We start from the raw sequence: 27,219 nt of genomic DNA on the forward strand, positions 1-27,219 counted from the left end.
GAACTTGAAGCAAAACATAGTAACAACTCAACTATGTTTTTGGCACATGGATAAAAATATTTCATCAACTAAATTTCATGACAAAAATTCCTTTGAATAATGAAAAGTTATTAAAGTTGATTTCACACAACGAAGAAATCAAACATAAGAACTATTTCATACCAGGTTCATTTTATGGATGGACAATAGCTTAAAAACTGCATAAAAAGAAAAAAAAATGCAAGCATCCTCTTTGTTCAAAGCACTTTGATCGAATGACTTCAGAAACTTTCATTTAGGCTTCTCTTCTCTTTTTTTTTTTTGAAATATGCCCCATACAACCCATAATCAAACACGTGATAATTTAGACTGCATCTTTTTTAATTGCAATACATAAAATAATATACAGTTCTTCAAAAAATTACAAAAACAACAGGTATAACACTTTAAATCATTAATAGTAATGAGCAAGGTTAAGTACTTTTCAAATCGTTTGAGCAAGATGTAGGATCGGGATTTCTTTCCCCCTCGAGTAATTTGTACTAAAGAGATCGGCGACGTCGCCTTTTACTCCTCCCCAAACGCAATAAGAGGCAAATGTTTAACAATTATTTTTTTTGTTTCGAATTACACACATCACATTGCTCGTACCAGGAGACTCATTTATTGCTGATTGCGCTATAATTTATAAAAAAAACAACTTTGAACGAAATGTCTCGATGACAAAAAAAAAATCCATATCACAAGAACGCACGCAAGGAAATCAATATAATTCTTATTTAACAGACAAATTCAACAATGACAATAAATAAGTGCACAGTTATGTCGGGCAGGCAGCTTGTAGTGTAGAAATGATAATGGAATGGGGCGCCCCCTCATAGGAGAATGCTGCGGACCGCCTCGTCCAGGGCGGCGTCGGACTCGCCGCTGGTGGCTCCCATGTCGGCGTCCAAGCTCCCGCCGTAGTCGGAAATGTGCGCGTTGTGGCTCTGCTTCGCCATGGGCAAGAACTCGACGTCGTCGGGAACGAAGTAGGAACGATGCTCGGCCGGCGCTCCCATGATGCTCTTGATGGCACTCTGCACCTGGTCCGACGCGCAGTTGCCGGACGGCCCCACGTCCGGGAATCTCTTTTGACGCTTAGGAATATGATACCCGACGTAGCTGTTCACGTCGGATTCGTCCCGGATCCCGTTGGGAATGCCGTCCTCCAGGTGGTCCTCCAGCCCGTCCAGACCCGACAGGTCCAGATCGGGCGGGTCGTCGCCGTCGTTCGGCGGGTGGTGGACGTAATCCGGATCCCACGTGGAACAGCCCAACATGTCGAACTCGTACTTCACCTCGCTGTTAGTCCTGTTGTACGCCAGCGAATCGCACGACTCTTCCGTCCTCGCGACGGGCGGCTCGAAGTCCGCCAGGTCCTCGGCCCCCGGCTCGAAGTCGCCCATATCGATCTCCATGGGAGATATATCCAACTTAATCTTACTCACCACATCGTCTATCCTATTATCACTGTGAAAAGATTCACGAGTCAAAGCGGCGTGGGGATACTTGTGATTAGTCTTCTGCTCGCCGCCCTTGGAGGTCGGCCTCGCGGGCCTACAGAGCGTGCTCTCGCCGCTCCAATCACAGCTGCTTGTAGTCAATTTTATACACGCACTATTGAACTTAAAGCGTTTGTTAGTCACTGGTTCCTCGGAGTCGCTCTCGGACAGCTCCCGGGGTTTTATCACGATCCTTTTCAGGGTGGGAGGGCTGCGCTCGATGTTGTCGTCGTGCCTGGGAACCATGATGTCGGCACAACTGTCGATGACCGGCGCTTCCAGGTTGTCGTCGTCCTTGTAGTTGGGGGGATCGCTGTCCTCCTGCAGGTGAGGATCGCTGAGTTCGTGGGGGTGTTCCGGGTAGTCCTCGGAACTCGCGCAGGGCTCCTCCACTTTCGACTCGGAAGGCGCGGCTTCGCAGGCGGACAGTGGCGGCGGAGAATCTCTGCAGTTCATCAACTTCAACCAACTTGGAGGAGGAGGCGGGAGAGATAAGGCTGCAAAATATATTGAAATTAGACAACGCTCAATTCAGTGGCGGATACAAGGGGAGGGTCATGGGGATCATGACACCCCTACTAAACCATCAACAGCAGTATCATTTTATTGTGTTCAACCACTTAATGCATGAAATGTTAACGATTACAGTATCTTTTCAATTCATCAATTATTTTTGAAAGTAAATATTTGAACTATTTTTTACTGCTAATGAAAATAATTTACAAGGTTTATCCCCAATTAAGTGCCTTTTTCCAGGCCAATGTGGTGCTTTTTATTGACCCGCCAGCAGTTTCAGAAATTTTTCGTCCTAAAATATAGGTTCATTCATGGGGGGTGGAGGGGGAGGGGGGGGTCATTCTTTACACGGAACCTAAAATGGTTTTCTGTATCCGCCCCTGGTTCAATTTACGATATTAAGACCTTGCAGTTAAGACATTAGCAAACAGTCAGTAATTCTGGCAAAATTTACTTACCTAATCTGCAATTAACCTTTGCTACTAACTAATGACATAGTATTTATTATAATTAATTTGTTATTTTTACATTCATTTATTTATAAAAAAAGTTATCCTGGAAACAAAAATTAATTTAAATCAGTACCTCCCTCCCCTTACTCTTAAATTAGTCGAAAAAAATAATGCAAAGTTGCTAATTATGTTCAACAGCTAGTTCATTTTGTTAAATTCAGTTAACTTAACAATAAAAAATTGTTGCTTTTAAGTGTTTATCAATTTTTTTACAGATTTATCAGACTATGATTAAAGTACAGTAACTATGGTTCCCCAAAATGATTTGTTAAAAACAATTTACTTTTTCAATAAATAATGCGATCAAATTATATAATAACTCCATTACATCATCGTAATAATTATAAATATCAAACATATGGAAAGTCAGCGGACTTTCATTGTGTCCAATTAATTCATTTTGTCCTATTTATTCCGCCCGTCCTGAACTTCTAACGAAAAAGTGGACAAAATACCAACCCTGAAATTTGGAATAGTAAACATTTCGCAATGATCAGGTCTGAAACAAAATAATTAATCTTCATTAGCAGTAGATTCTGCAATCTAAAAAGCAACTGTAAACATTCTTCAAATCAGTAACAAATGTGGAAGAAAGATGAATACGCTTTCAAATTCAGATAAGTTGGAATACCAAATTGAACAAACAAAAATTATTAAATCTAAGAATTAAAAATAAGATCTTTTTTTGTTCTTTTTTGCATATTTTGCTTTCCTTTTACAACTAATGTTTTGACATTAAAATAATCTCTTGTTATATCTTGCTTGATGAGAGATAACAAAAACTGATGTATCTGAAAAACCCGATACAACCGAGTTTATTAACAGTAACTATCCAACTAACATTTAAAGAACTGCTATGTGCTTCTTTATCTATAATAAATATAGTTTATATGTATATTATGATGAATTTTTGAATAAAGACAACAAAAGAAAAGGATTTTACCAACTGACTTTTTTTAAATAAAAAATAACTTGAAAATATTGTTGATACAAATTTTGAACTATTTAAAGGGTCTCAAATTTATGCAAGCAAAAGCTTACTGCTTTTGATTTATTGGGAGACAGCGGAAAAGCGCCATTTGTTCAAATGACGTGCAACTTAACAAAGGGTTACTGTATTAAAATAAAATGTTGATAAATAAACTTATAATTTATAAATGATTATTTATTTATATTTTTTTTAAGGAAAAGATGATTCATTACTAACTAGGTACTTTAAAATCATATCACCAGATCATAATTATTTTTTAATCATAACAGATCATATGTCTTTAAAAATTTCACTCAACTGTTTCTCAACGCAGAACTAAAATAATGATTCTCCTTTCAATAAAGATTTAAATTGAGAATACCTCTGCACCCATTTCTAAAGCAACTTCAAGGGTGATTATAATGTCACAAATCAGCAAACTAAACATGTAGGAATAAACAAAATGCACATGTTGCTAAAAAAAAAAATCTTACGTTTCCCATCAGCTACTGCAGCTTTATCTTCTTGAAGGGAAGTTTGCTCATCTTCGATAAACAATCTCTCCATCAGAACTTGATCAGGTGTAACGCATGGCCGCTAAAAGATTCACGAAAAACATCAATATAAAAAAAGTTTGGAAAAATCAGAAAACTGAACTATCGAATGATGTCTTGAATTAAAAAGAAATGTTAGTTACACAAATGAAACAAACCTTGGTTTACAGCAAAAACTTTATATTTTAAAAATTCTCAAGAATGAAAAAATAAAACTATGCACATCCATTCTGCCAACCATAAAACATGCATCATACTTGCAATTATGTTCTCTAGCACTAGCTCTGTTTTTTTAAGCAATTGGAAACAGGGCTCATAGCAAGTGGAAAAAAATATATAGGAGTTTAACAGGAAAAATATAGGAGTTAGATAGCAAAATATATAGGAGTTTGGTAGCAAAATATATAGGATTTTAAAAGGAAAAATATAGGAGTTTGATAGAAAAACAATAGGAATTTCAAAAACATATAGCATCTAATATGTTTGGAGCCCTAAAAAAATATGAAAAAACATAAAAAAAACAGAGATCCAGTATAAATACAATTCCAGAATCCATGAAGTCATAGCAATGAAAAGAGTCAAAGAAGAGAGAGCAAATGAATTTTTGTACCCACGGTTACTTATATGAATCCTGTTCGTTTAAGACAACTTTGATTCAACTAAGCAAAATTGTGTGTGCGTGGTTTTTTTTTTTTTTTTCGTGGAATTCACCACACAATTTCAGAGAACTTTATTAAATTTTTGGCCAAACATGATATCATAAGAAGTATACCGCCAAATTATCCGTTCTCTGATTCTTTAAAGAATTTTTTTCCAAAACAGCATGTAAAAGCAATTACAAAATTCAGATTTTAGCTTACGTACTTCGGAAAGTACATCTCTTATTGATTGCTAAAACTAAGTAATAATTAATTTGGACATTCTTTTTCCAATGTCTTAAATCTACCCATAGTTCTCAATATTGGTACGTCATTACTTCAATGCTAACACTAACGATGAAAAGTTGAAAAGTCCATTCAACTCCATGTTTCTCTCGTCTTACTGGTTTTGTTGGACATATCAAGAGAGAATCGTTACAAAAAGTGTGCAACGTTCTGCCTCCCCATCGTTTCACTATTTACAGAAAAAGAAACTAATTTTTTTAAACAAAGACAAAGAAGAAGAAAAAATGATCAAAGGTTTTTTCATTTTTGGGTAGAATTTAACATTCAATGAAGAAAATATAGGAGTTGGTGAGAAAATATAGGAAATATAGGAGAATATCTGACAAATTTGAAAATATAGGAAATATAGGAGATATAGGAGGACTATGAGCCCTGTGGAAATCTATTTGTATCTGTTTATTTAAAACTTGCTCATTTTTGTTTAGCATTTTACTTCAAACCTCAGTAGTTTTGTGTTTATCATTCTTATCCTTTCAACCTTGCTATTAGTGTATTTTATGTTTAGTAGCAAAAAACTTCCATGATTACCATTTGGACACATCCATTTGAAAATTCCAAAATTGTTGCATCCAGTCTAATATCAGGTTAAAATTAACGTTATTTATCAGGAATCAAGAAGTTTAATGCTTATTTTTTACCTTGAAACTTCAGGAAGGCAAGATTCCTTTAAATTTTTAATCTTGTTTAGTATATTGATAAGGGGCCATTCATTAATTATGTAAGGGTCCCGAGGGGGAGGGGGGTTGAAGAAATCTCTACATACCCTTACTTTGGGGGGGGGGTCAAGCCCACTCTTACATAATATTTTTCAAATCGATATTTTATATTAGAAATTGCGCAGTCAATTGGTTCGGCAGAGATCCTATTTCATTTGCGTCTGGAAAGTAAAAAAAGTATTAGGATGAGCTGTTTTTTATTTGTTTTACAAAGAATGAATAGTGTAAAATATAATAAAAGAGTTGCATTATGTATGGCATATTTTATTTTTAATTAGTATCGCATCATATACAAAAAAATTCCAACTTTTTAGTAAATATTTCTTCACACAAAAAGGCTCAATTTAAAAATAGTGAATTTCATTTCGATTCCAGTGATGTTAGATTTGTTATTTTATTATTTTGAAAAAAGAAATAAAATCTTAGGTAAGAATGGGGGGGAGGGTGAAAAATCTTACATACCCTTATATGGGGGACGGGGGGATCAAAATTTGCCAAAATCATTCTTACGTAATTAATGAATGGCTCCAAACAAAAAATTTTAAAAACTCGAAAGGCTATATTTTATTTCAAACAGTGTGAAAATATGAGTATGGCTCAAATTTTTCAATATAAAAAAGTACTAATTCCTATTTTGTACAAAACAATAGTGAAAAAAATCTTTAAAAAAATTAATTTCAATTATACAAAATAAGGTATTTACGTATTTTTTAAACATACAAGGGTCAAATGAAAAGGTATGGAACGGCATAAAAACGAAACAGTTAAATATTTGCAAATTCTGCCATGGGAGAATGTAGTGACACATCTCGGGATGCCATTGGAAACCCTGGCTGAGATCGGAGCATACTATTAATTTGAAGAAAAGATTGCAGAAATCCAGAGCATAATGTTTACGTATTCATGTTTACGTGAAGGGGGGGAAAGGAATAATTTTAACACTGTCAATGAATTAAGTGAGATTATTCAAAACAATTAAGAAAAATCTGAAATTTGATAAAATTCTGAATAGTATCCCTGTTTGAAGAAAAAAAAAAAATTTTTTTATTGAATAAAGGATGTCTCAAAATTAACGGAAGATTTGAATTTGCCGCCATTTTTGCAATAAATGGTTGGCAACACTGAAAAAAGAATAATTTGACAGCTGAGAGTTTAGGGTAATCAAAAATGGAGTATTATACGATACAATAACGCACTTTCATTATTGAACAATTGTTTCAAAAATAATGAAAGTTGAGGCTGGTCAAGCAGTTACTGTTATTGGCGCTCGGTATCGCAACACGGTAATGCACCGGTGGTTGTGGGCTTGTTGACATAGACCTTTGAATTCAAATAACCCCATAAGAAGAAATTTAATAATGTTAAATCACACGATCTAGGGTGCCAATTCTGATGACCAAAATGAGAGAGTACGCGACTAGGAAATGCCTGATGCAGTAATTGAAATGTTTCACTCTCTCTAGCTGTATGGTACAATAACACCCCATTTTTACTAACCCTAAACTCTCAACTGTCAAATTGTTCTTTTTTCATGGCTGCCAACAATTTATGGAAAAAAATGGTGGCAAATTCAAATCTTGCGTTAATTTTGGGACACCCTTTACTTAAAACTATTATAAAACAATTTACCTAAAAAAAGATGAATTACTTACCATGCTTTCCTTAAGCTGAAGAAGCTGATATTTATTTTTCAACCGCTTCACTTTTTCTAACAGCTGAACAGACACCATGTCAAATGTTTCATCCGCTGTAAGTAAATAAGTAATTCGTATTGAGTCACTTCATACAGCTAAAGACACCATCGGGGGAAGCATCAATTTATATTGTTTATCATACCTTTATGAATTTCTTCAATTGATGGAACTTTGGAATTATACACGTGATATCTGAGGAGCCTGCTACAAGCATCTTGCTTAGACAAAAATGGTGTTTTGACATCAGGACTGACAACACCATTCTGATCTTTGATAAGCTGGTCACTAAAACTAATTTTTAAAAAAGATATTTTAGCATACTAGCAAACACTTTCAATTAGTATAAATGGAAAGAGAGAAACAAAAGAACAAACATATGTTTTAAGTTCCTAAATTTAAATGAAAAAAAAAGGATTTTTTGAAAAATACAAGTCAAGCATAAGTAGATATCATTCAGTATACATAAACCTATGATCCCATGAGGCTACTTAAAACACTTTTTAAACACGATTCCTTTAATACTTTAAGAAAAAGCAGTTTCAACAAGATTTTAAATTATATAAAGAAACATGTTTCAAATAATAGCAAATATTCCTTTTATAATTTCAATTTCAATTTTTTTTTTAATTAAAAATACAACTTTTTCTCCTTTTTGAATAATGGACCACATATAATACAGAAAAAGAAGTAATGAACTGTTTATTCATAATGCATAGAGAAAGCATTAATGTTGCTTCCAAATAGCACTACTGAATTAATGTTCAAAATATTAACAGGAATGAATTTTTAAAAAATTAATGGAGTAAAAATAGAAAATTTTATTGGTTTTAAGCTAAAAAAGAAAAAGAAAGCAAGCAACCTTTACAATGCTACAGTAAATCTCAAATAATTATGAAAAATAAAGATGGAATCTAGTAATATATAAGAAATGTAGTTCTTACAGAACAGGTTTAGGCACTGTGGGAACTCTTTTAACAGGTGATGGACCCTATGTAACGAAAAAAATAAACAATATTAACAATCAACTGAATATTCATACAATTAAGTGTCTGAAAAACTACAAAAATAATAATAATAATCATCAACAATAATAGTAATAATAAATGGATTCAAAACACACAAAAACATTTTAAGAGGACAAAATTTACTTTTTATTTTTTTTATATAAACCTTAAAGGTGTTAATTTATTTCTTAACTAACAGTAAACTTGAATTTTGTGATATTGTAAGAAATTAACTCAATTTATAAGAATAGTTATTGTTTAAGTCTGGCATGCATTTGTAACTGCATTAAACTGCAATATAACATATACACTAACAGTACATTTTAAAATTTAGAATTTTCAAAAAAGGAATTGAATTTCTAGTACAGTAAACTCCTGATTATCCGCAAAGTAGGGTGGCACAGTAACCGCAGATAATCGAATTCGCAGATAATCCACAAATTTGATTAAACTATGCTAGCGTACGAAATATAGCTTCAAAAAGATTAATAACACTTTCATACATTTGAACTAATTAAAACAATAACAGTGTACGAAAAATACAAGCAAAAGCTAAAACAGGATTGCTCATTATTGCAAACAGATTACACAAATATGGGAGCAAATTGAGCAAACAGATCAACTGCACCAAATCAAGCTAGAACACAAAAAAAAAGGCATAAGTGAGGGTAGACAATTTCTAGACCGATCCGGCCACTCGTTTACACATGTAATTAGTTCAGATAAAATCAGTAAGTAGGGTTGATCTAAAAATCAGTAAGTAGTGTAAATATTTTTAAAAGTGTCAGTTATTAGCCAGTGTTTGGCGACCATGAAAGGTTTGATGTGAATGGAGGATAGAGGGGAAAAAAGAAATAGGAATATCTTAAAATAGATTTTGCACTTGTTTAATTAAAATGTGTGCATTTATCTAAATTCAATTAATCATCACAAAAAATAAAATTTCTTTTTTTTTTTTTTTTTTTTTGATAGTGTGAAATGCTCCGGATGCTTACGATTATCTGCCTGGTGGATAATCATAAGTTTACTGTAAATAATTTAAAATTATTTCAGAATACTATTTATGCAACAATTAGCATAATGCAGGCAATCAAAACGATATTTAACAGAGTATGCGAACAATTTTGTTATTTTTCTGCTTTAAAACCAGAATAGTGTGCTGAGATCATTTCTGCAATGCCAAATATTGTTGAGGAATTAACTTTAAATTTAATAATAAATAATAACATTACTAATAAAAGAAAAAACCTAGCAAGTCTTTATGCCTGAAATTAATACTAATTTAAAGCCAAAAATTTATATTTAAAAAGGATTACTTTAATTGGAACCACATTTGGACAAGGTGGAGCTTGCTGAGGCGGTTTTGATATCCTCACTGCTACTGGTTGCTGAAAAAGAAATTGTATAACTTTTAAAACACTTGAACTTACAATGGATTCACAAAACACAATTTATGCAAATTTTTCTCAAAAGAATGTTTTCACCACATAGATATATTGCTAAAAAATTTGTTTTACAGAAAGAATACAAAGCTTGTAGTGCCATTTTTTAAAAATATATGCTTTGTTATTATATTTCTATACAGTACCAAGGAAGTTGGCCTTTTGATTTCAACTGCTTTATTGTCTCTTTCTTGTTTTTGTTTGGGAGGAACAAAGGGTCCGAAAACATAGTCATTTGCATCCGTGGCATCAAAACAGTTTGAAGTTTTCCTGCACTTTAAAAGCCTACTATGTTGAGGGTTTTATAACTTCAAATTCTTCATTTGTCGTTATGGTGGTAGCTTTCATGTAATTTTCAAATGCTCCTACTTCACGAATTACAAAAAATGGGCCCTGTCACCACTTGTTCCCTCTGATTTATGTCTTTTCTCTATTTTTCGGTTGAATTCAACAGTGAATGGAATTTTTCCAAAAATAGAATAATCTTTTCTGATGAGGAAATGAATAGACATTTTATCAATTAAATATTGCTTGCTTTAAACAGAGTTTGCTCGTTAAAAGCTAGTTTTGCTCCCATAGATTTAACATTGTACCAACCAAATCTTTTTATTATCCTCGCTAAATCTGAGTTCTTGTTAAAACAGGGCTTGTTATAAGCAAGTTCAACTGTATCAAAACTTTAGTAAACAGTATGTGTAAAATTTATTTGCAATCGAAAATTATTTTTTACCAGCTATGCAAAAATAATAACAATAAATGTATGACATACAGCCTTTTCAACTAAAAATCAGCCGTAACAAACAGTTTTTTCAAATTGTTATACAAAAATTCCATTGATAAGTTTCTTTTAAGCAACATGAATAAGAAAAATACTGAGACATTTTTCAGTGTAAGAAAATGCTCCCTTATATCACGTAAATACACACTAACACATGTGTACATTTTACACAGTTAACTTAAGAAATTTTCACTAAAGATGATATTCTATGATTTCAAATTTGTTCTTATTTCTACAGTGTTAAGTTTACCCTCTTAAGAAGTTAAATTTGCTAGTTTGTTCCAGATAATTGATACACAAGCCGCAGCTGTTGGATGGGTGTCATAATTTTGATTGTAAACTGTAGGACTACAAAGTAGCCTTAAAATGCACAAAAATTAAATTTCTATACATTCATTAAATTATCTTGAGGTTTAGTAACGAAAAATAAAATAAAAGTTAGTTAATTATGCTCTGCTTAACATCATACAACCTATCTGGGAAAAAAATATCTTAAAATTTTCCTTTGCCTTGTTGAAGAGAGCCAGGGTTCAACAAGGGTTCTCTTCAACCAGGGTTGAGAACAATTACCAAGAAGTTTTGAAGCTCACCTGCTCACTATTGCTTCAATTCAGCATAAGAAAGTTGTTTTCCATTAAACCAAAATACTTTGAAGAAACTTCTAACGTCATGTTTAAATTACTCGGGTTTTATAGCTTTCAGAAAAGAGTCCCTTCTCCAGTTTTATTATTAGACAATTTTTTTTATTGTTCAAGAATTTCACAGTTCCATAAAACTTTTCTACAGTTTAGTTTTATTTTTTAATTTTATTTTTTTGATTTATTTTATTTTATTTACTTTTTTTTTGTTTGTTTGTTTGTTTCCAATGGGGCTGTATAAGAAACCCACTCAAGAGGTGTCTGAGCCATAACTACCCCTAGTACACTCCCCTACAATGCATCAGTCCTTTCGTGTATCACCATTAAGGCGCTGATGCATGAGTTGTTTTTGACGCCCAGTTTCCACCAGATGGAGACACCTGGGCTCTCATTTGATGCTAAATTGCACTAGGAATTTAATTTTGCCTAGGGAATTTTAAGCTAAAAGAATAAACTAGGGATCTTTTACATGCCGCATAATCATACAACATGGGCGCTGATGATTTTCTGCATCTCAAAAATCCACTGACTGGCCACCTCAGGCAGGCCAGAACCCGGGTCCACAGGCATAGAAGGTCAGCACCTAACCATCACGCCACCAGAAGGTGTTTTATTTTTTTTATTTTTTTAGTTTCTACAAATTTTTAAGATAATAGAGTGAGTTTTATTTGAAGCTTTTGTGAAGATTACAAGGGGGAAGGTGTTACCTGTGTAGTTTCCACTTGAGTTTTACTACTCTGCGGATGTGGTGGTTGCTGAGGATGAGGTGTTTGCTGCTGATGTGGTACCTGCAACCTCTGCTGAGTTATATTTACAGTTTGATTAACCATCTAGAAAAAATGACAGCATTTCAAAATTTTTGACACCAAAAATCAAATAGAATCTCAATATTTTTTCATTAGAAATTTCCTTTGTTCTATTTCTGTCTCCTTGAGGCACAAAGAATGAAGCTTTTTTATTTATCTAAACTTTGTTTATAGCCTATTGTGCTAACCAAGATAAATGCATCTGATTATATTTTAACTTCTGTCTCATGTATAAATCTTCTACACCTGAAACTTTTTAATATGAATTCCTTCTTAGTAGTATATACCTCACCTCTACTAATCAAGTCTTACTCTTGATAGTTAAGGCAAATCTTAATCTACATACTCTCATCAGAATGTTAGAAAAATAGCCTTGGAAAAGCAACCATCTATCCAATATTTTGGCGTTTGGTTTTTTATACACAGGTATTAAGAAAGAAAAAAACAGCACCTAGATTAAAGCACCAAAAATTTTTAAAATAATTCAAAAAATCACTGATTTTCTCAGTTATAGAATTCTTCCCAAACATTTTTAGGGCAATAGTACTTAAAAATTTTATCCATGGTTCATTCATGGGGAAAAAATGAAGCACAAACTCAATGCTGACAAGTTTCCAAAACAAAAAGATTATCATTAAATAGTCATTAATTATAAAAATTCTGTTAAGTAGAAGTTTTTAATAAGTCGATTTCATTCATGGCACATAATTGGATATATATTTCTGCAAAAATATCTAATTTTCATAGGGTACAAATATAATCAGAAAAGCTACATGGAAAACAGCAGCCAAAAAAAAAAAATCCAAGTTTTTTCAATGTAATTTTAAAAAAATATATCACAGAATTTAGAAACTAAAAACACATTTTGACACTTTTCAAGGTTTTTTAAAAACATGTGAACCATGTTAACATGCATTGTGTTTGAAAAGTGAAATGGACTCCAGTGAACAATTAATAAAATGCAGTCATGTTTATGTTAAATTTATCTTGCAACTCTGAAAAGTTTTTCACACTGTGCATTTGCTGTCTTTCATTATTCATTTTTAATTACAAAAAGTAGACACTAGAGCGTAGATGTTCTGCAAGGGTTGAGATAAATGCAAGTATAATAATAACAAACTGTGAATGTGTTATTTAACTATAATGAAATATAGTCTTAAGTTCTACACATTGCATTCATTTTATCCCTCACAGCTTTTTTAAAAAGTAGATCTACACATATTTTGTTTGAAAACACACAAGCATAGCTTACAAACAATGCAACAGACTTAAAAGCAAACAATAATGATACTGAAAAGCATTGAATAAACAACAGGACAAAATATTTCACTCTCTGACATAATGGTTTTGATAATAATAACCGATTGATGACAATAAGTGAATCTGGATAAAATGAATAATAAATCTGATGTGTACACTACATAACTTCCTTATACCCCTATTAATTAATACTAAAAAGAATAGATGCTTGTAAATATATGCGAGCATTCGAAGCAAATACTTCTTACATTCAGATACGACCCTTTTATTTTTTATTACAATAATAACATTCATTCAGCTTTTCATAACACTGATTCACACTGTATTGATCAGACTAAGAGGAGACTACTGTATGCTAAGAAAAACTTTTCCATCTAGTATAAGTTTAACCTGTTATCTGTTCTTGAAGTAGACTTCAACATGATAATAGCGTGACCAGCATATTTTTATTGCAATGTTACGCTCCAGTTCAATTTTACCAATTCCTTGTTTTTGATACTAAAGTCCAACTTGCTTATAACGAAAGAGAAGGAACCACGATATTTGCTTTTAATAACCAAATGCTTGTAAAACACAAGTTCGTGAAAAAAAAATCATTAAAATTCTTATACACTTGCTTTGTTTGTTTTCCATTTCTCTACAGGGGCAAAGAAGTTGTTTAAATTCCTTTGAATTGTCTTATAGTGTCTTTCTAGGGCCACTGGTGTCTTTTGAGGAATATTCATTGGCCAAAACATCGCCATTTTCAACACAACTTCAAAAAACGGATGCAGTTTTTCTGCACATCATAAGACGTTGCTGGTAGTTCAGTTTCAAGTTCTTCACAATTTTTGTTAATTTAGTCTCTTAAATTCATATTTTTCATTTGTATTAGCTTGAATTTGAGCTACACTATAATCCGAAATAAGCATATCAGAAGTGATAACACTGACGTCAACAAATATGTCATTTTTCAATGCTTCTCCTACTACAAATTTTTTTTATTTTTAATGTTGTCATCACCTGCTTTAAGGATTTAAGACTCATCATTTTGCTGGAAATCAATAGAAATTTTATGAATCATAAAAATATTGCTTGTTTTAAGCTGGTTTCATTTGTGAAAAGAGAGTTTTGCTCTTATATATGCTTGACATTGTACCAACAAAATATTTCTGATTTCCTTGTTAAAACCGAGTTCTTGTTAAATCATGGCTCATTATAAGCAAGTTTGACTGTATCGTAAATAAAAGGGCTAGGCCACTTTTCCTGAATCTTCACTTTCAGTCTTTTAAAAAGCATCAGCATTAAAACAGGAAGAAAGAGATAAGCAAATAACATAAAATATGTATGGATTAAAGGATCAAATATTACAATTTTAAAAAAAATTACCTTTTGATGACTTGAAATTGTTGCACTAGATGTAGTTGTTGTACTATCACAAGCAGTTGTAATAGAAGTAGTAGCAGGAGCGATAAGCTTCACAGGTGTCTGGAACAAAATTTGAAAGATATGATTAAAATCAAGCAAAACAATCAACACAAAATACACATGCCTACAACAAAAATTCAAGACCAGAAAAAAAATTACCAAAAAAAAAAAGGCACAAGAATTAATCATTTAGTTCCGCTCAAATGTGATCTTGACATCTATTTGCTTCAAAATTTGAAGCAGCGTTACATTTCATCATCAACAATCACATCAAAATTCACATTCATATTATTACTCACTTAACTAAAAGTCATGCTTGTTAATAGCAAAGCTATTTTTAGCTAATTTATAGCTTTAAAGCTAATTGCTAAGGATATCAATTAATTAACTACAGTGGATAGAACCGAAAGTTAGACATTGAATTACATTACGTGAGATACATTAGGGCAATTCCATGAAAAGTGAAACCAGTAGGTCAAAATTTCATATTGCAGTTATTTTGCTATATTATACATCATTGTAAAGCTTGCAATGTGTATTTTCAGAATATTGCATTGCTTTTTTTAATAAAAATTAAATAATAAATTTTTTTCCTAGTTGGAAGTATGATAGTCGGGTCTTCAAAACAATCAGAAAAAAATACCCCATTTTCAAACGCTTATTTCTAATAGCAAAATAAAAATAAACAAAATTAATTGCAGTACAGCTTAAATTATTAACATAATACTGTAATAACATGCATTTATTTTTATTTTTTTACAAAATGAAATTAGGCAATTAAAATTTTTTAAAAATGAAGTTCAATGTTACGTCCGTAACAAAAATTTAGCAAAAGTTGTTGTTGCTTCCTAAAAAATCAAAATTAAAAGAAATCCTTTTTTGTCCTTTTAGCAATTCATCAGAGTAATTGTTTACCATAGTTTAAAACATTAGAATTTCTTTAGTTTTTAAAAAAATGGCGTTACAGACGTAACATTTTTTGTTACGGACGTAACAAAAAGCAGTACGTTACGTCCGTAACACATGTATATTTTCAATTAAAAAGAAAAAAAATACAGGATAGGCAATGAAAATATAGGGTATGACATGTAATATGATATAACAAAACTTCTGATACTGTGATTTTCAAAATTTTATAAATATTAGTAGATATTTAATTTCATTTTTTAAAATTATTGAAATACACATCGTCGCCTCAGAGCAACATTAAGACATCTAATCCTAGGAATAAGACAAGATATCCTACTGTTGCTCTGAGGTGTTCCTCTCAATGTAAGATTTTTTTTGTCCTCCAAATCCTAATTCAATTGGTGTTAATAATTCTAGATTAGCAATTAATGCTTAATAACATGCATTAAAATATTCTAGAGGGTTCCTTAATTTCTTAAACTTTGCTTCATCAATGCACTATGACACAAAAAAAAATAGTGTTCTCATAGTAGATTTTTGTGAAAATTCCTTGATCATTTAACACGATGAAATCCAAAGCATTTTGTGCGTAATTTTTATCAATAAAGTTTTTTTTTTAATTTATATTACAGATATTAATTATAGTTTTTCTCTTCAAACTTCTATCATTCTGAAAGCATAGCCAAATTGATATTACTTCTTATTTAAAAACTAACTTAGAGATAAGAATTTGTCCTGTTTAATAGTTTAAACCAAAGTTACTGAGTTACTTTTTATTGTTATTTACTCTCCACAAAAAAATAATATTTAGATTACTGTTTCATTGATGCGTTGAATATTTTATAGTTTTAAAACTTAAATTAAAAAGCATAATTAGATTAGAGTTAAAAATACTGAATATTAAACTAGCTACATCTGATCCTCAGATAAGGCAAATTTAGTTTTGAAGCAAGATTTAGATTACTTAGGCAAATGTTGGCCAAAATGCATTTTTCCGATGTCAGTTTTGACAGTTTTTTTTCCACCTTTGGCAAAAACGTGCCAATTCTATTAAAAAACGATCGAAATCAAAGGCAACCGTTAAACTTTAAAAGAAATTTGGCAGTTAATATATTTGTTAAGAGATAGAGAAAATCATCGAAAATTCTTAAACTGTAAAAGTTCTTCCCTTGTAGAAGACCCCCCCCCCCCCGCTCTCACTCCATGTTCATGTTAAAAATTTGTAAAATTTATTTGTAACTGAATAATTCCACTTTTGTTTTGCTTAATTTCCCCTTGGATAATTTCACTTTTTATGACGCACCAATTTATATTTTATATTTATTTACATGGTGGTATATGGACGGGGGCTGCTCCCTACCTCCCCAAATCTTTAAAAACTATTAAAGTGTAACTTAAATGGTCAAAATAATGTGTTAATCTAGACCAATGCACTCTCTTAACAAAAATTATTAGTATACATAAGCTTTTATTTGCTTTGTGCAATTAGTATATCAGACATGTTACGTCCGTAACACTTTTTTGTTACGTCCGTAACAAATATATAAATTTCTATCATAAATTTTACAAACAGTATCCATGAAAACTTTATGGTTTTAGAAAGCTTAAAATCTCTAGAACAAGTATTTCAAAGAAAATTTTAGAAATCTATGAATAATTCACAGGAATATTGGCAATTGTATGACAATGTATACATTTTGCTGTTTTCTGAGTTACGTCCGTAACAGGTAGTTTTTAATTTTTGTTACTTTTTCTAATAAAGCAATCTGCACCCAAATTTTTGATAGCATTAATAACACCCAACTATACAACAGAAAAAAAAATTGTAGCTTTTTATGAAACTAAATTGAAATTATGAGTGTTTAAAGTCTGTGATTGTTACGTCCGTAACGGTGGAATTGCCCATTAACTTATACTTATAGTTAGGGCAAACCTAACCTGGCAGACAATTCGCCTAGACTAGTAAGGTTCCGCCATACAGAATAGTTCATCAGTAAATCATTTACAGCACTTTTAAAAAATTTCTTTCCGTACAAAAAATTACAAATATATTTTCGAATGGAGGTTTCTCCAAGTCAGAAATATTAAATTAAAACATCACATCTTGGTACAAACGTAATTTTACATCACGTTATCTTTTGACCAGTAACATTCTATTCTTTTGATTTGACGTCTGCAGTTGCAGATTTCGGCGCCTAGACACATAAAGTTTTGGATGGCATCAAACCTCTTTTTTTATCCAGACTCTTCGCGATTGATACCAGCAATTGACATCAAAAAATAATTTGTAAAAGTAATTTCAAACGCATTCAATTTTGTTATAGCAAAAATTATCCATTTCTTCTGTACATTTAGATAACTTTTAATATGCAGCAGGAAATGTGTAGTATTTAAATCCATAAAAACTTTTTTACATTCTCACACGCTGCCACGTTTAGAGTGATACATTAGATTCACTCTAAAAATGGCAGCTAAATTATTCCTTTTGACACCTAGAAACTTATCTTTGGCGTCACGAAAACACCCAAATTTCAATTTTTATTTCTAACACTGCTTATACCACATTCCTAGACACATAACAAGATATTAACCATTCCACAAAATGGATTAGTACACCAGTTTTAATATTTTTTCTCAATCTTTCAATAATAACACATTTTGGTAAAAAAAAAAATGATAGCTCTATTATTTATTCTTAATTAGCTAAATTTAACATGCTTGTAATTATTTTGCAAGATTAGTAAATGATCTTTAAATAAAAAATCAATGCTTTAAGAAAAAATTTTGAAATTTCATACTTGCGGAGCATGACACAATTACGGAGTAAATTTCTAGTTTGTATAAGAATTTGTATAAGAATTCATTTTTAAAAAAAATTAAATCTTACAGAATGTGCGGTGCTTTGCTTCAACAAATTTACCAAGTGTAAATTATGAGAAGCAACTCCTTTAGAATTTGCAGCATTTTGTTTTTCAGCTGGAACTGGGTGTTGAGATGATACATTAGAAGCTTTTGCCTGCTGCTGCTGTTGTTGTTGTTGCTGCTGTAGCTGCTGCTGTTGCTGTAGCTGCTGCTGTTGCTGTAGCTGCTGCTGTTGCTGCAGCTGTGGTTGTGATTGCTGAGATTGCTCAGAAGATAGTAAGCTGTGACATTCTTTTTGTGCTTTCGTTAACAGTTTTTCTATTTCAGGATCATGTTTCATCTGAAAAACAATTTCAAAAATACATGTTAATATATTATCGTTATTTTTAAACTAGAAAGTCACGCGTCATGGTATGGGGTTGAAAAGTTGCTTCTACATTTGAACAAAGCCATTGCCTGTTTGGTGATATTTCGAGAGTTGAAAATTTTAACCTTAAATCCAGTGGATTAACTCTAAACTCCAGTAGGCAGCATTCATTGTTGACCCTTTTTTTCGTTTCTTCATTATCGTAAAATGACAGTCTTACCAGTAAAACTGTTAAGTTACTGAATCGAGTTCAGCCTTGTCAAAATAAAGCCTTTCCCTGCATGTTAAACATAACCAAAACATATTATCAAATTAACATGCCGTGGCGCGAGTTCCGCTGTTGAAACACGTGGGTTACTTGATCATCGGCTATTATTTATATGAGGATGGTAATTTTTTCAGTGCATACCGGGTGATGTATTTAAAAATTGTCAATTTCTTTTCAGTTCAATAATTCATGAAATAGCAAAAGCATATGTGGCTAACAGTTTAATGCTAGAAGCTTTAAATAATAATTTTAAAGCTGGGAACCGTATCAGAACAATTACATTTTTCTGCCACTGTTAGCTAGAAAATTTTCCAGGGGGTAGTGGAGGAACCCTCAAACCCCCATCTCACATCATGGAGTGAATATTATACTCAGGATTAAGTTCATATCGTCAAAACATTAGACCTAGTAGTGACTTTTTCTTAAACCAAAAAACTGAAACCCATTATTTTTCCTTGTGTTTGAGATACGTTTGGGTTTATTAAGAGGCCATCAGTTTCATTCACCCCCTTACTTTTTAGACCTCTCAATGGTTTCTATGCATCTAGGGCAAGTTATATAAAAAGGGTTCATAGTTTTTTTTTTTGTACATTAACCCATTTAAAATTTTGGTAGTTTCACCCGTGCTAGGTACTCCACTGATAAAAGATAGGTAATACTTATTTACTTAATTTTGCAAACTTCATTCTAGCTTGAACTTATAATACTTAATTAAATAAATCAATAAAGGAAAGAATGAGAGATAATACATTGCATATCAGTTTAATATAAGTACTTTCGCTCTCACAAGAAAGTAGCTAAAACACCAAATTTAGTTATTTTTATGAATTAATTGAAGAACAGATCTGCTTGAACATGAACACGTAAAATATGGATAAGTAGACAAAACATAAGTATTCTTTAACATTATGACTCATTAAAAAATATATATATTTTGCTATAAATAAAAATTGATACATCAGGCAATGTGTAAAATATTGTACTGATAATCACAGTAAACAGGGAAAATACACAACAAATTAAATTCTACCTAACTTCATCCTAACAATTCTGGTTCAACTGCATTTATTTTTTTTGATCCACTACTAAAATTTTTTAATTCAGCTTGCAATGTATTTCTTTTTCTTTTTGTTAAATCAGATTTTAAAAAAATCAAAAAATCAGAAACATTGACATGAAATCCCTATATTGTCTTCATTTTCATTATCATATGACTACAAATTTCATGGACAAGAAGAAAAAGTTGCATAATTCAGTTTGAGCGTCTCTTTAAAAGACTATATATATTAAATATCTGCCTGGGAATTTCACACACACTTTAATTCAGATATTTAAATAATGTGACACATGCTAGGAATATGTTGGGAAAAAAACTTACATGTATTTGATTTTGGATTGCTCGACAACCTTTGTTACCCTTCGTTCCAATCAATTTCTGACTAACAGACATTAATTGTTGTAAAGATTTTTGCTGCTCAGCAGTGCGGTATTTCATGGTGGCAAGTTCATTGATTTCTTTTTGTAAGTTTTGAAACACCTGTAACGAGAAAAGACAATTAATAATCAAAATTTTATGTTCTGTGCTATAAAACATACCTATGACTAGCAGCATGAGCAATGGATACTACAGAGTGGCAAAACAAACTCAGCAGCTTTGAGAAGACTAGAAAGAGCCTGATCACAATGTTCTATAAACTGTCAAGTTAGCCTTGGAATACTTACATGATTTGGCACATTTGCTGAAAATGCTGGAAGAGTATGGCTTGGCACAATAGCACCATTATCAGCAATTTCAACAGTATTTTCATTTCTAATTTTCTCAGGCTCAGCTTGCACTGTGTTAGAGTTTGTTGTACTAGCAGGTACCATAAATGTAGATTGCACAGTTTTGGGGGTACTTTGTACAGATGTCCGAGAAGAAGAGTCACTAGAAACAACCACAGTTTGGAACCCGGAGTTGACGTGATTAATACGATTTTGTTGCACAGAATTTGAGATCACCGATGTCACATGATTCGAAGGCTCCTCTTCAGAGATGAAGAACTTATCTGGCGTGGTGCTGGATATTGCCGAAGTCCGTTGCACTACGTAATTACTGGCATTACTGGAACTGTTAATGTTCAGGCTCTGAACAGTCAATGGCACAAGTGTTGTTGTAGTAGTTGTGATTGTAGTGGTAGTAATTGAAGATGTTGCTGTACCTCCTATGCATGTAACAATTGCCAAAGATGACATATCAGGAACATTTATTGCTGGGGCAGCATTCAGCCTTGCGAGCAAAGTTGAATGGTTGCGTGCGGTAGAGGGCTCAGTGGCAACAACAGGAACTGAAACAGACGATGTCGTGACAGTGGGCAGGATGACAGGAGCCACATTGTTGGCCGTCCTTCCATGGATCTGGGAGGAGGGTATAAACTGCTGGACTCTCTGCGAAGTGTTGCTGAATGCATTGTGGGGCTGAAAGATGACACTGCCGTCTTGTGTCAAAGCAAGTTTGATCTGAGGTAAGGATGTGTGTCCTTGTGGACTTTGACTTAGCTGTAAGAAAAGAAACATTACTTGAAATTTTAACCAATGCGAAACAAATATACATGTCATTAAACAGCATACAAATTATATTCAATTTTAATTGCAGTAAACCTATTGATTTCGTTTTATTTCTCCAGAAAAAAAACAGCCATTCAGCAAAAACCTAAGGTCAATAGCCTTGAAATTAAAGCAACCAACAGACTACTCAGTTTGCACTCTTCATGTTTGTAGTTCCATAGCATTATTACACAAATGACTGCAATTATAAACTACCTCTACCTATTACAGTAGACTCTAACCCAATCTAACGTCCCATGCTAAGAGGTGGTCTGAGGTGGAGAAAAGTAGACTCTAACCAGGATCAGATTATTTGAGTAGTGAATTACTCAAAATGGTCCAATAATGTTACTTACTAAACATTAAGAATATAAAGACAGAACAAAAATGTAAATAAATTCGTGCAAAACAGAATATACTATAGAGCAACCTAAAAGCAGAAACAAACATCTATAATTTCATTTACTACAAAATGTTTAAACTGTAGATTCCTATTATGTACAGTAGTCGAAGTTTAATGTGAACACTTCGGGACACAATGCTTTTGATAACAATAACCAATTGATAACATTAAACAAATTATGAAATTAGATAAATTTACGAACTTTAGTCATGTGTAATGAATCTCAAAATAAAAGGAAAAAACTCATATTCAAATATAATGTAGAAAGCATACATCAATTTTTGGAAGAAAAAAAAACAAATGTTGCTTGAAAATTTTTTAGATTATTTATAAATTATAATTAATGCTTTTTTAAGTCATTGGAGTACTGTTGCTCTCCCACATTTCAATACTTCCAATGTATTCTTATTTCAGCTCAACATCAAAGCATAATTCATCAGACCATGGTCCCACTAGATGGCGATGACGCTTAACCAGTCCTGACAATTTATTACTTTTCTGTGTTAAACTGATGCAGCTCATGCATCCACCAATCACTGTCAACCTTTCCAAGCTTGTTTATTTTTGATTTGACGTCGCCCGTTTTGACTGTTGCTAAACTGAACCCCTGCATCCACCAATTAATGGCAACGTAAAGGAAACAGAGGTTCCGTGTAGTGCCCTCTTTGTTGCCATGAGTTTCAGCGATTGTCACAGCCTATAAGGATTAAGTGGTACCCTGATAGACTCATCAGTTCCATCACCCATCTGTTTTTCACAATAGTCTAGCTAACTTATGATTATGTTAATGTAAAATTTTGGTATATTGCCATTCATGACTCTATAGTTCCTGCAATGTCCTAACTAGATTTTCTATCTTCTTTTAGCTTATGATTAACGTTTTTTGCAAAATCTTGAGTTTTGTGAAGTATAGTATCTGATCATATTAGCAGAAAACGGATTCCAATTTTAAAACTAATAGTATTAAACAATATAATGACCACATAAAACAATTTTAACCAGAGTAATTTTGATAACAATATGCAATCGATAACATAAATTGTGATCATATTAACTAGACACTACTGTAGCAGTAAACTAGATAAATATTAAAATTTTCTTTTTTCTTTAAATAATTCTTTTGTTTAATTCTTCTTTCGAATTAACTATTACAATATTGTACAATTTTACCTTCATACCATTTTTCAAAATTTCTTCATTATAATTTAGATTAACTGAGATAATTATTCACTTATTTTAGGCAGAGGCATTTCACCCCTGTTAATTTTTTAATACAAAGTATTATCTTTAAAATCAAATTATGACAGAAAACAAGAAATTAATATGAAATTTTAACTTTTCCTCCTTTGACGTAAAATATAAACAAGTATAAGAAGAAGAGTTTTACATGTATGTGCTGAAAATTCGTGAAAAATACAGTAGAACTCTGAAATTGAAATGAAATCAGAGAAAGGGAGATTCAACAGCACCAAGAACTATGACCAATGGCCTCTTGTTCTAAGCCTCAAACAAAGAATACCCAAAACGTTATCAAGCAAAACTTGGAAATATCATGAATTTTCCAAAGTGAACCAGAAGTTTATCAGTGATTTTGAAGTTTGTGTTTGATAACTATAATTGCAAATGCTGCATATTACTCCCCATTATATGCAGTTACTAATGAGTTCAAAACTTTGAAACATTCAGTAAAATTTAAATTTATGTTTTGACATTGCAAAGCATTTTTGACACTTTAAAAACATGCAAAACCATGTAACAATAATATCCTGAAGAAAAGTTTTCTGAGATGACAAAAATGTATGCATAGGCAACATAATGTGTCCCTAAAATGCCTAGCAGCAAGATAGCTTGAAAAAACTAATGATGAAAAACTGTAACATAACTTTTCAGTGACACAAAATTTGAGCTTCTACATGACTTTAAAGTTTTACCCATTCAAACACCTATGAAAGAACTGCGTTTTGGTCATATTTTTCTTTATATCATTTTTCAAGTACACATTGTTGTATTACAAAAAGCCAAGAACGGTTTTAAAAACAGAAGATGTTATTTCTATAAAATATGAACAAATAGGTGTTCAGAAGTCTTCAATAAACTATAACAATTAAAACAAAAATACATATCTATTATGTACCTGTTTAATAATTTGAAATGCTAAAAAAAGTTACTTTTAAAGAATATCAAGTTTAGTTAAATTTTTAATTGTAAAGATTTAAGTGAACATTTAAACAATTTACGAAACATAAAATCACATTCACTTGGCATACTCATTAATTTGAAAACTATGTTGAAGATTTGAAACTACTTATTTATGTGCAATCAAACTCTGGCCACAACATAAAATGATTAAAAACATAAATAGGACTTTTTGCTTTTAGACTAAAAGCAGCATTTTCAGACTTATTTTTGAAAACTTGAAGAGTTCCTTGTCTAAATTATTCATCAGACTAATTAATTCAATAACATAATAACTAGAATAGAAATAAATAAGATTTTTCTTACTTGTTCCAGGACTACTTGCTGTGATTGCAATGCTGTGACCAACTGAGGAGTAGGGACTACCGTGTTTGAAGGCTGCATATGTGAAGGAACTGGATCCTCCATTAGAGGAGAATTTGAATCTGGAGAAGGGATAGGAGAATTTTCAGGCACAATGCCATGTTCTTTCAACAACTCTTCTAAATTCACAGAAGTAATTTTGGAAGGCTTTGGTGGAGAAGCTGGTTTTGGAGAATGTTCAACCTGTAACTGTTGCTGGTTTTGCAACTGATTTGGATGATTAGCAGGGACTTGTGGAGGAGCCAGAGGCTGTGGCACTTGAATCACTTGATGTGATGGCGGCTCTACATGGCTAGTAAAAGGAACTGCTGTACCAAACAAAGACTGTTGTTGCTGTTGTAAGGCAGACTGTGGTGCATGAGATTGGAGGGATAACCCAGATAAGACTCCTTGATTAGTCATTATTCCATGCATAGGAAGTGTCACAGGCGCTAACTGAGCATTGCCTAAAGTAGCATTCTGCAATGCAGTTTGTAAGTGTGGTACTGCTATGGTCTGGCTGGGAGCGAAAGCAAAAATAGGACCTTGTGGGGTTTGTATCTGTTGCAGTTGGAGACCCTGATTACCTCCAACAACTCTAGGCGATAGAATGATATTTGATCGAGTCAAAAATCCTTGCCCTTGAGAGGAAGATGACATGATCCCACTATTTGGAATTCCTGAAGAAGTTAAATTTATATTTTGAGAAGCTAAAACAGGATGTGCAAGGTTATTAGGAATAACTACAGTTTGCTGCCCATGGATAGGAGATTTAGCAGGTGCAAAAAGAGTTTGGGCATGTTGACTGGGACCTTGTAGTGCAGCAATTAACGTTGCATTGTTTTGTGAATTTGAAGAATTTACAGACTGACCAGGAGATGCACTACTAGGCGGCCTCAATGTCAATTGTAGGCCTGGGATGTTGGCAAGATTGCCCATCCCTTGTATTAGAATAGGATTTTGTCCAACACCTGGAATTATTTGGTTAAGTACAATTGTACCTTGAGGTCCAGAGAAAACACCTGGCTGTCCTTGGCCAATGACTAATTGCCCTGTTGCACTGGGTTGAATACCAACACCTACAGTCCTCTGATTCGCGGTTACAGGAGGTGGAGGGGGCTGCTTTGGTGTTGGGGCTGGTGAAACAAACTGATTCGAAGCAGTACAAGTGGCTGGCTTCGGCAGTATCTGAGGTGGTATCTTTGGTTGAATCGGGCGAACAGCACTGTGCGACGTCCTTGTAGGCAAAGATACATTAGACTGTGGTGCAGTTATCAACTGTACCATTGGAGGAGGAACAGTAACTGCTGCAGAAGAAACAATGGGAGATGTTACAGCTGTAAGCCGTGGGGCTGCTGGTTGTGAAACTGGTGATAATATCTGCTGCTGTTGTTGTAAAAACAGTTGCTGCTGCTGTTGTTGAAGATTTAATTTCTGCGTTATAGATTGCTGATTTGCCAGAGCAGTAACAAATTGTGTAACACTACTTGTCTGGAGCATTTGATTGTGAGACTGCTGGAAAGCAACTGAAGGCATTGAAGATTGAGTTCGACTCGTGGCAGGAGATAGCACAGGAGGAATTGGAGACCATGCAGGTGCTGGTGAAGGAGTATGAGATGGCAAAGGTGATCTTGTTTGTTGCAGTGGGGATGGAGGAGGCATACTATGTACAGAAGATGGACCTTGGCCAGGAGATTTAATGTTATGTGACAAGGGAGTTGCAGGTCGGGCAGATGCTGGAGAATGAGGATGTATAGTAGTATGCGCAGCAGATGATGGAATATGATGAATAGTAGCTCCACTGGATGAAGCATGCTGGTATGTTTGTTGACCAGATGAAGTTACCAGAAGTGACATGCTCCCTAAGCCAGCATTTGTCGAACATATCCCACTTTGGGCCAGCACAGCCTGGCCTTCTACAGTGTAACTGTATCCCATTTCCGACTGCTCAACTATGTGTTCAATAGATGCCTGATGATTTGAAAAGGTAGAATGAGAACTCCTTGGCACCTGCGGACTTTCAACAGCCGACTCTGATGAAGTCCCATCTTGAGGGTCCTGTAATTCAAAAGCAATTTTATTATTTAGTAAACTGAAATTTAATTACATCCACTACATTTTACTTCCACACTCTTTTACTGCTGAAATAACTTTTTGCTAAAAAAGAAAAAGAAATGATGCATTTAAAAAATTTTTGATTCCTTTACAACAAAAAAGGCGAAAAAATATTTAAATCAAAGAAATATTATTAATAAAGAAGCAAAATTCCTAAGAAATAAATGCAAGGCAATGGAAAACTTAATTCAGAAGGAAAATCTTTAATAGAAACAAAATATGCTAATGATTTGATTGAAATCCATTTCAAAATAAAGACAAAAATTTCAATCGACTGCATTAACTCAATAACCATCTCAAATAGAGAAAACTATGTTTAGCAGCGTGAAACAAAACCAAAGTAATTTTACTTGCTCTTGATAACTGTAAAATGCTAGTCCTGTGGTAGTCGTTAGCAGTTATAAGTA

General features: G+C 32.9%; 1 protein-coding gene across 1 annotated transcript in view; it reads right to left on the reverse strand.

Annotated features, from left to right (window-relative positions):
• Positions 1 to 395: 395 nt before the first annotated feature.
• Positions 396 to 27,219, reverse strand: part of LOC129232163 (polyhomeotic-proximal chromatin protein-like) — a 40,658-nt gene continuing 13,834 nt past the window's right edge. The window contains exons 4-15 of the mRNA XM_054866404.1: positions 24,662 to 26,755; positions 20,893 to 21,708; positions 20,549 to 20,707; positions 18,594 to 18,875; positions 14,726 to 14,824; positions 11,999 to 12,121; positions 9,750 to 9,821; positions 8,371 to 8,417; positions 7,572 to 7,720; positions 7,388 to 7,482; positions 4,016 to 4,118; positions 396 to 2,020 (exon numbers count right to left, since the gene is read on the reverse strand). Coding sequence (XP_054722379.1) covers positions 855 to 2,020; positions 4,016 to 4,118; positions 7,388 to 7,482; positions 7,572 to 7,720; positions 8,371 to 8,417; positions 9,750 to 9,821; positions 11,999 to 12,121; positions 14,726 to 14,824; positions 18,594 to 18,875; positions 20,549 to 20,707; positions 20,893 to 21,708; positions 24,662 to 26,755 — 5,205 coding nt within the window. The 3' untranslated portion in view covers positions 396 to 854. The remainder of the gene's footprint in view (positions 2,021 to 4,015; positions 4,119 to 7,387; positions 7,483 to 7,571; positions 7,721 to 8,370; positions 8,418 to 9,749; positions 9,822 to 11,998; positions 12,122 to 14,725; positions 14,825 to 18,593; positions 18,876 to 20,548; positions 20,708 to 20,892; positions 21,709 to 24,661; positions 26,756 to 27,219) is intronic.

The sequence above is a fragment of the Uloborus diversus genome, unplaced genomic scaffold (assembly GCF_026930045.1).
Source record: "Uloborus diversus isolate 005 unplaced genomic scaffold, Udiv.v.3.1 scaffold_11, whole genome shotgun sequence".
In the NCBI taxonomy this organism is placed as follows: domain Eukaryota; kingdom Metazoa; phylum Arthropoda; class Arachnida; order Araneae; family Uloboridae; genus Uloborus; species Uloborus diversus.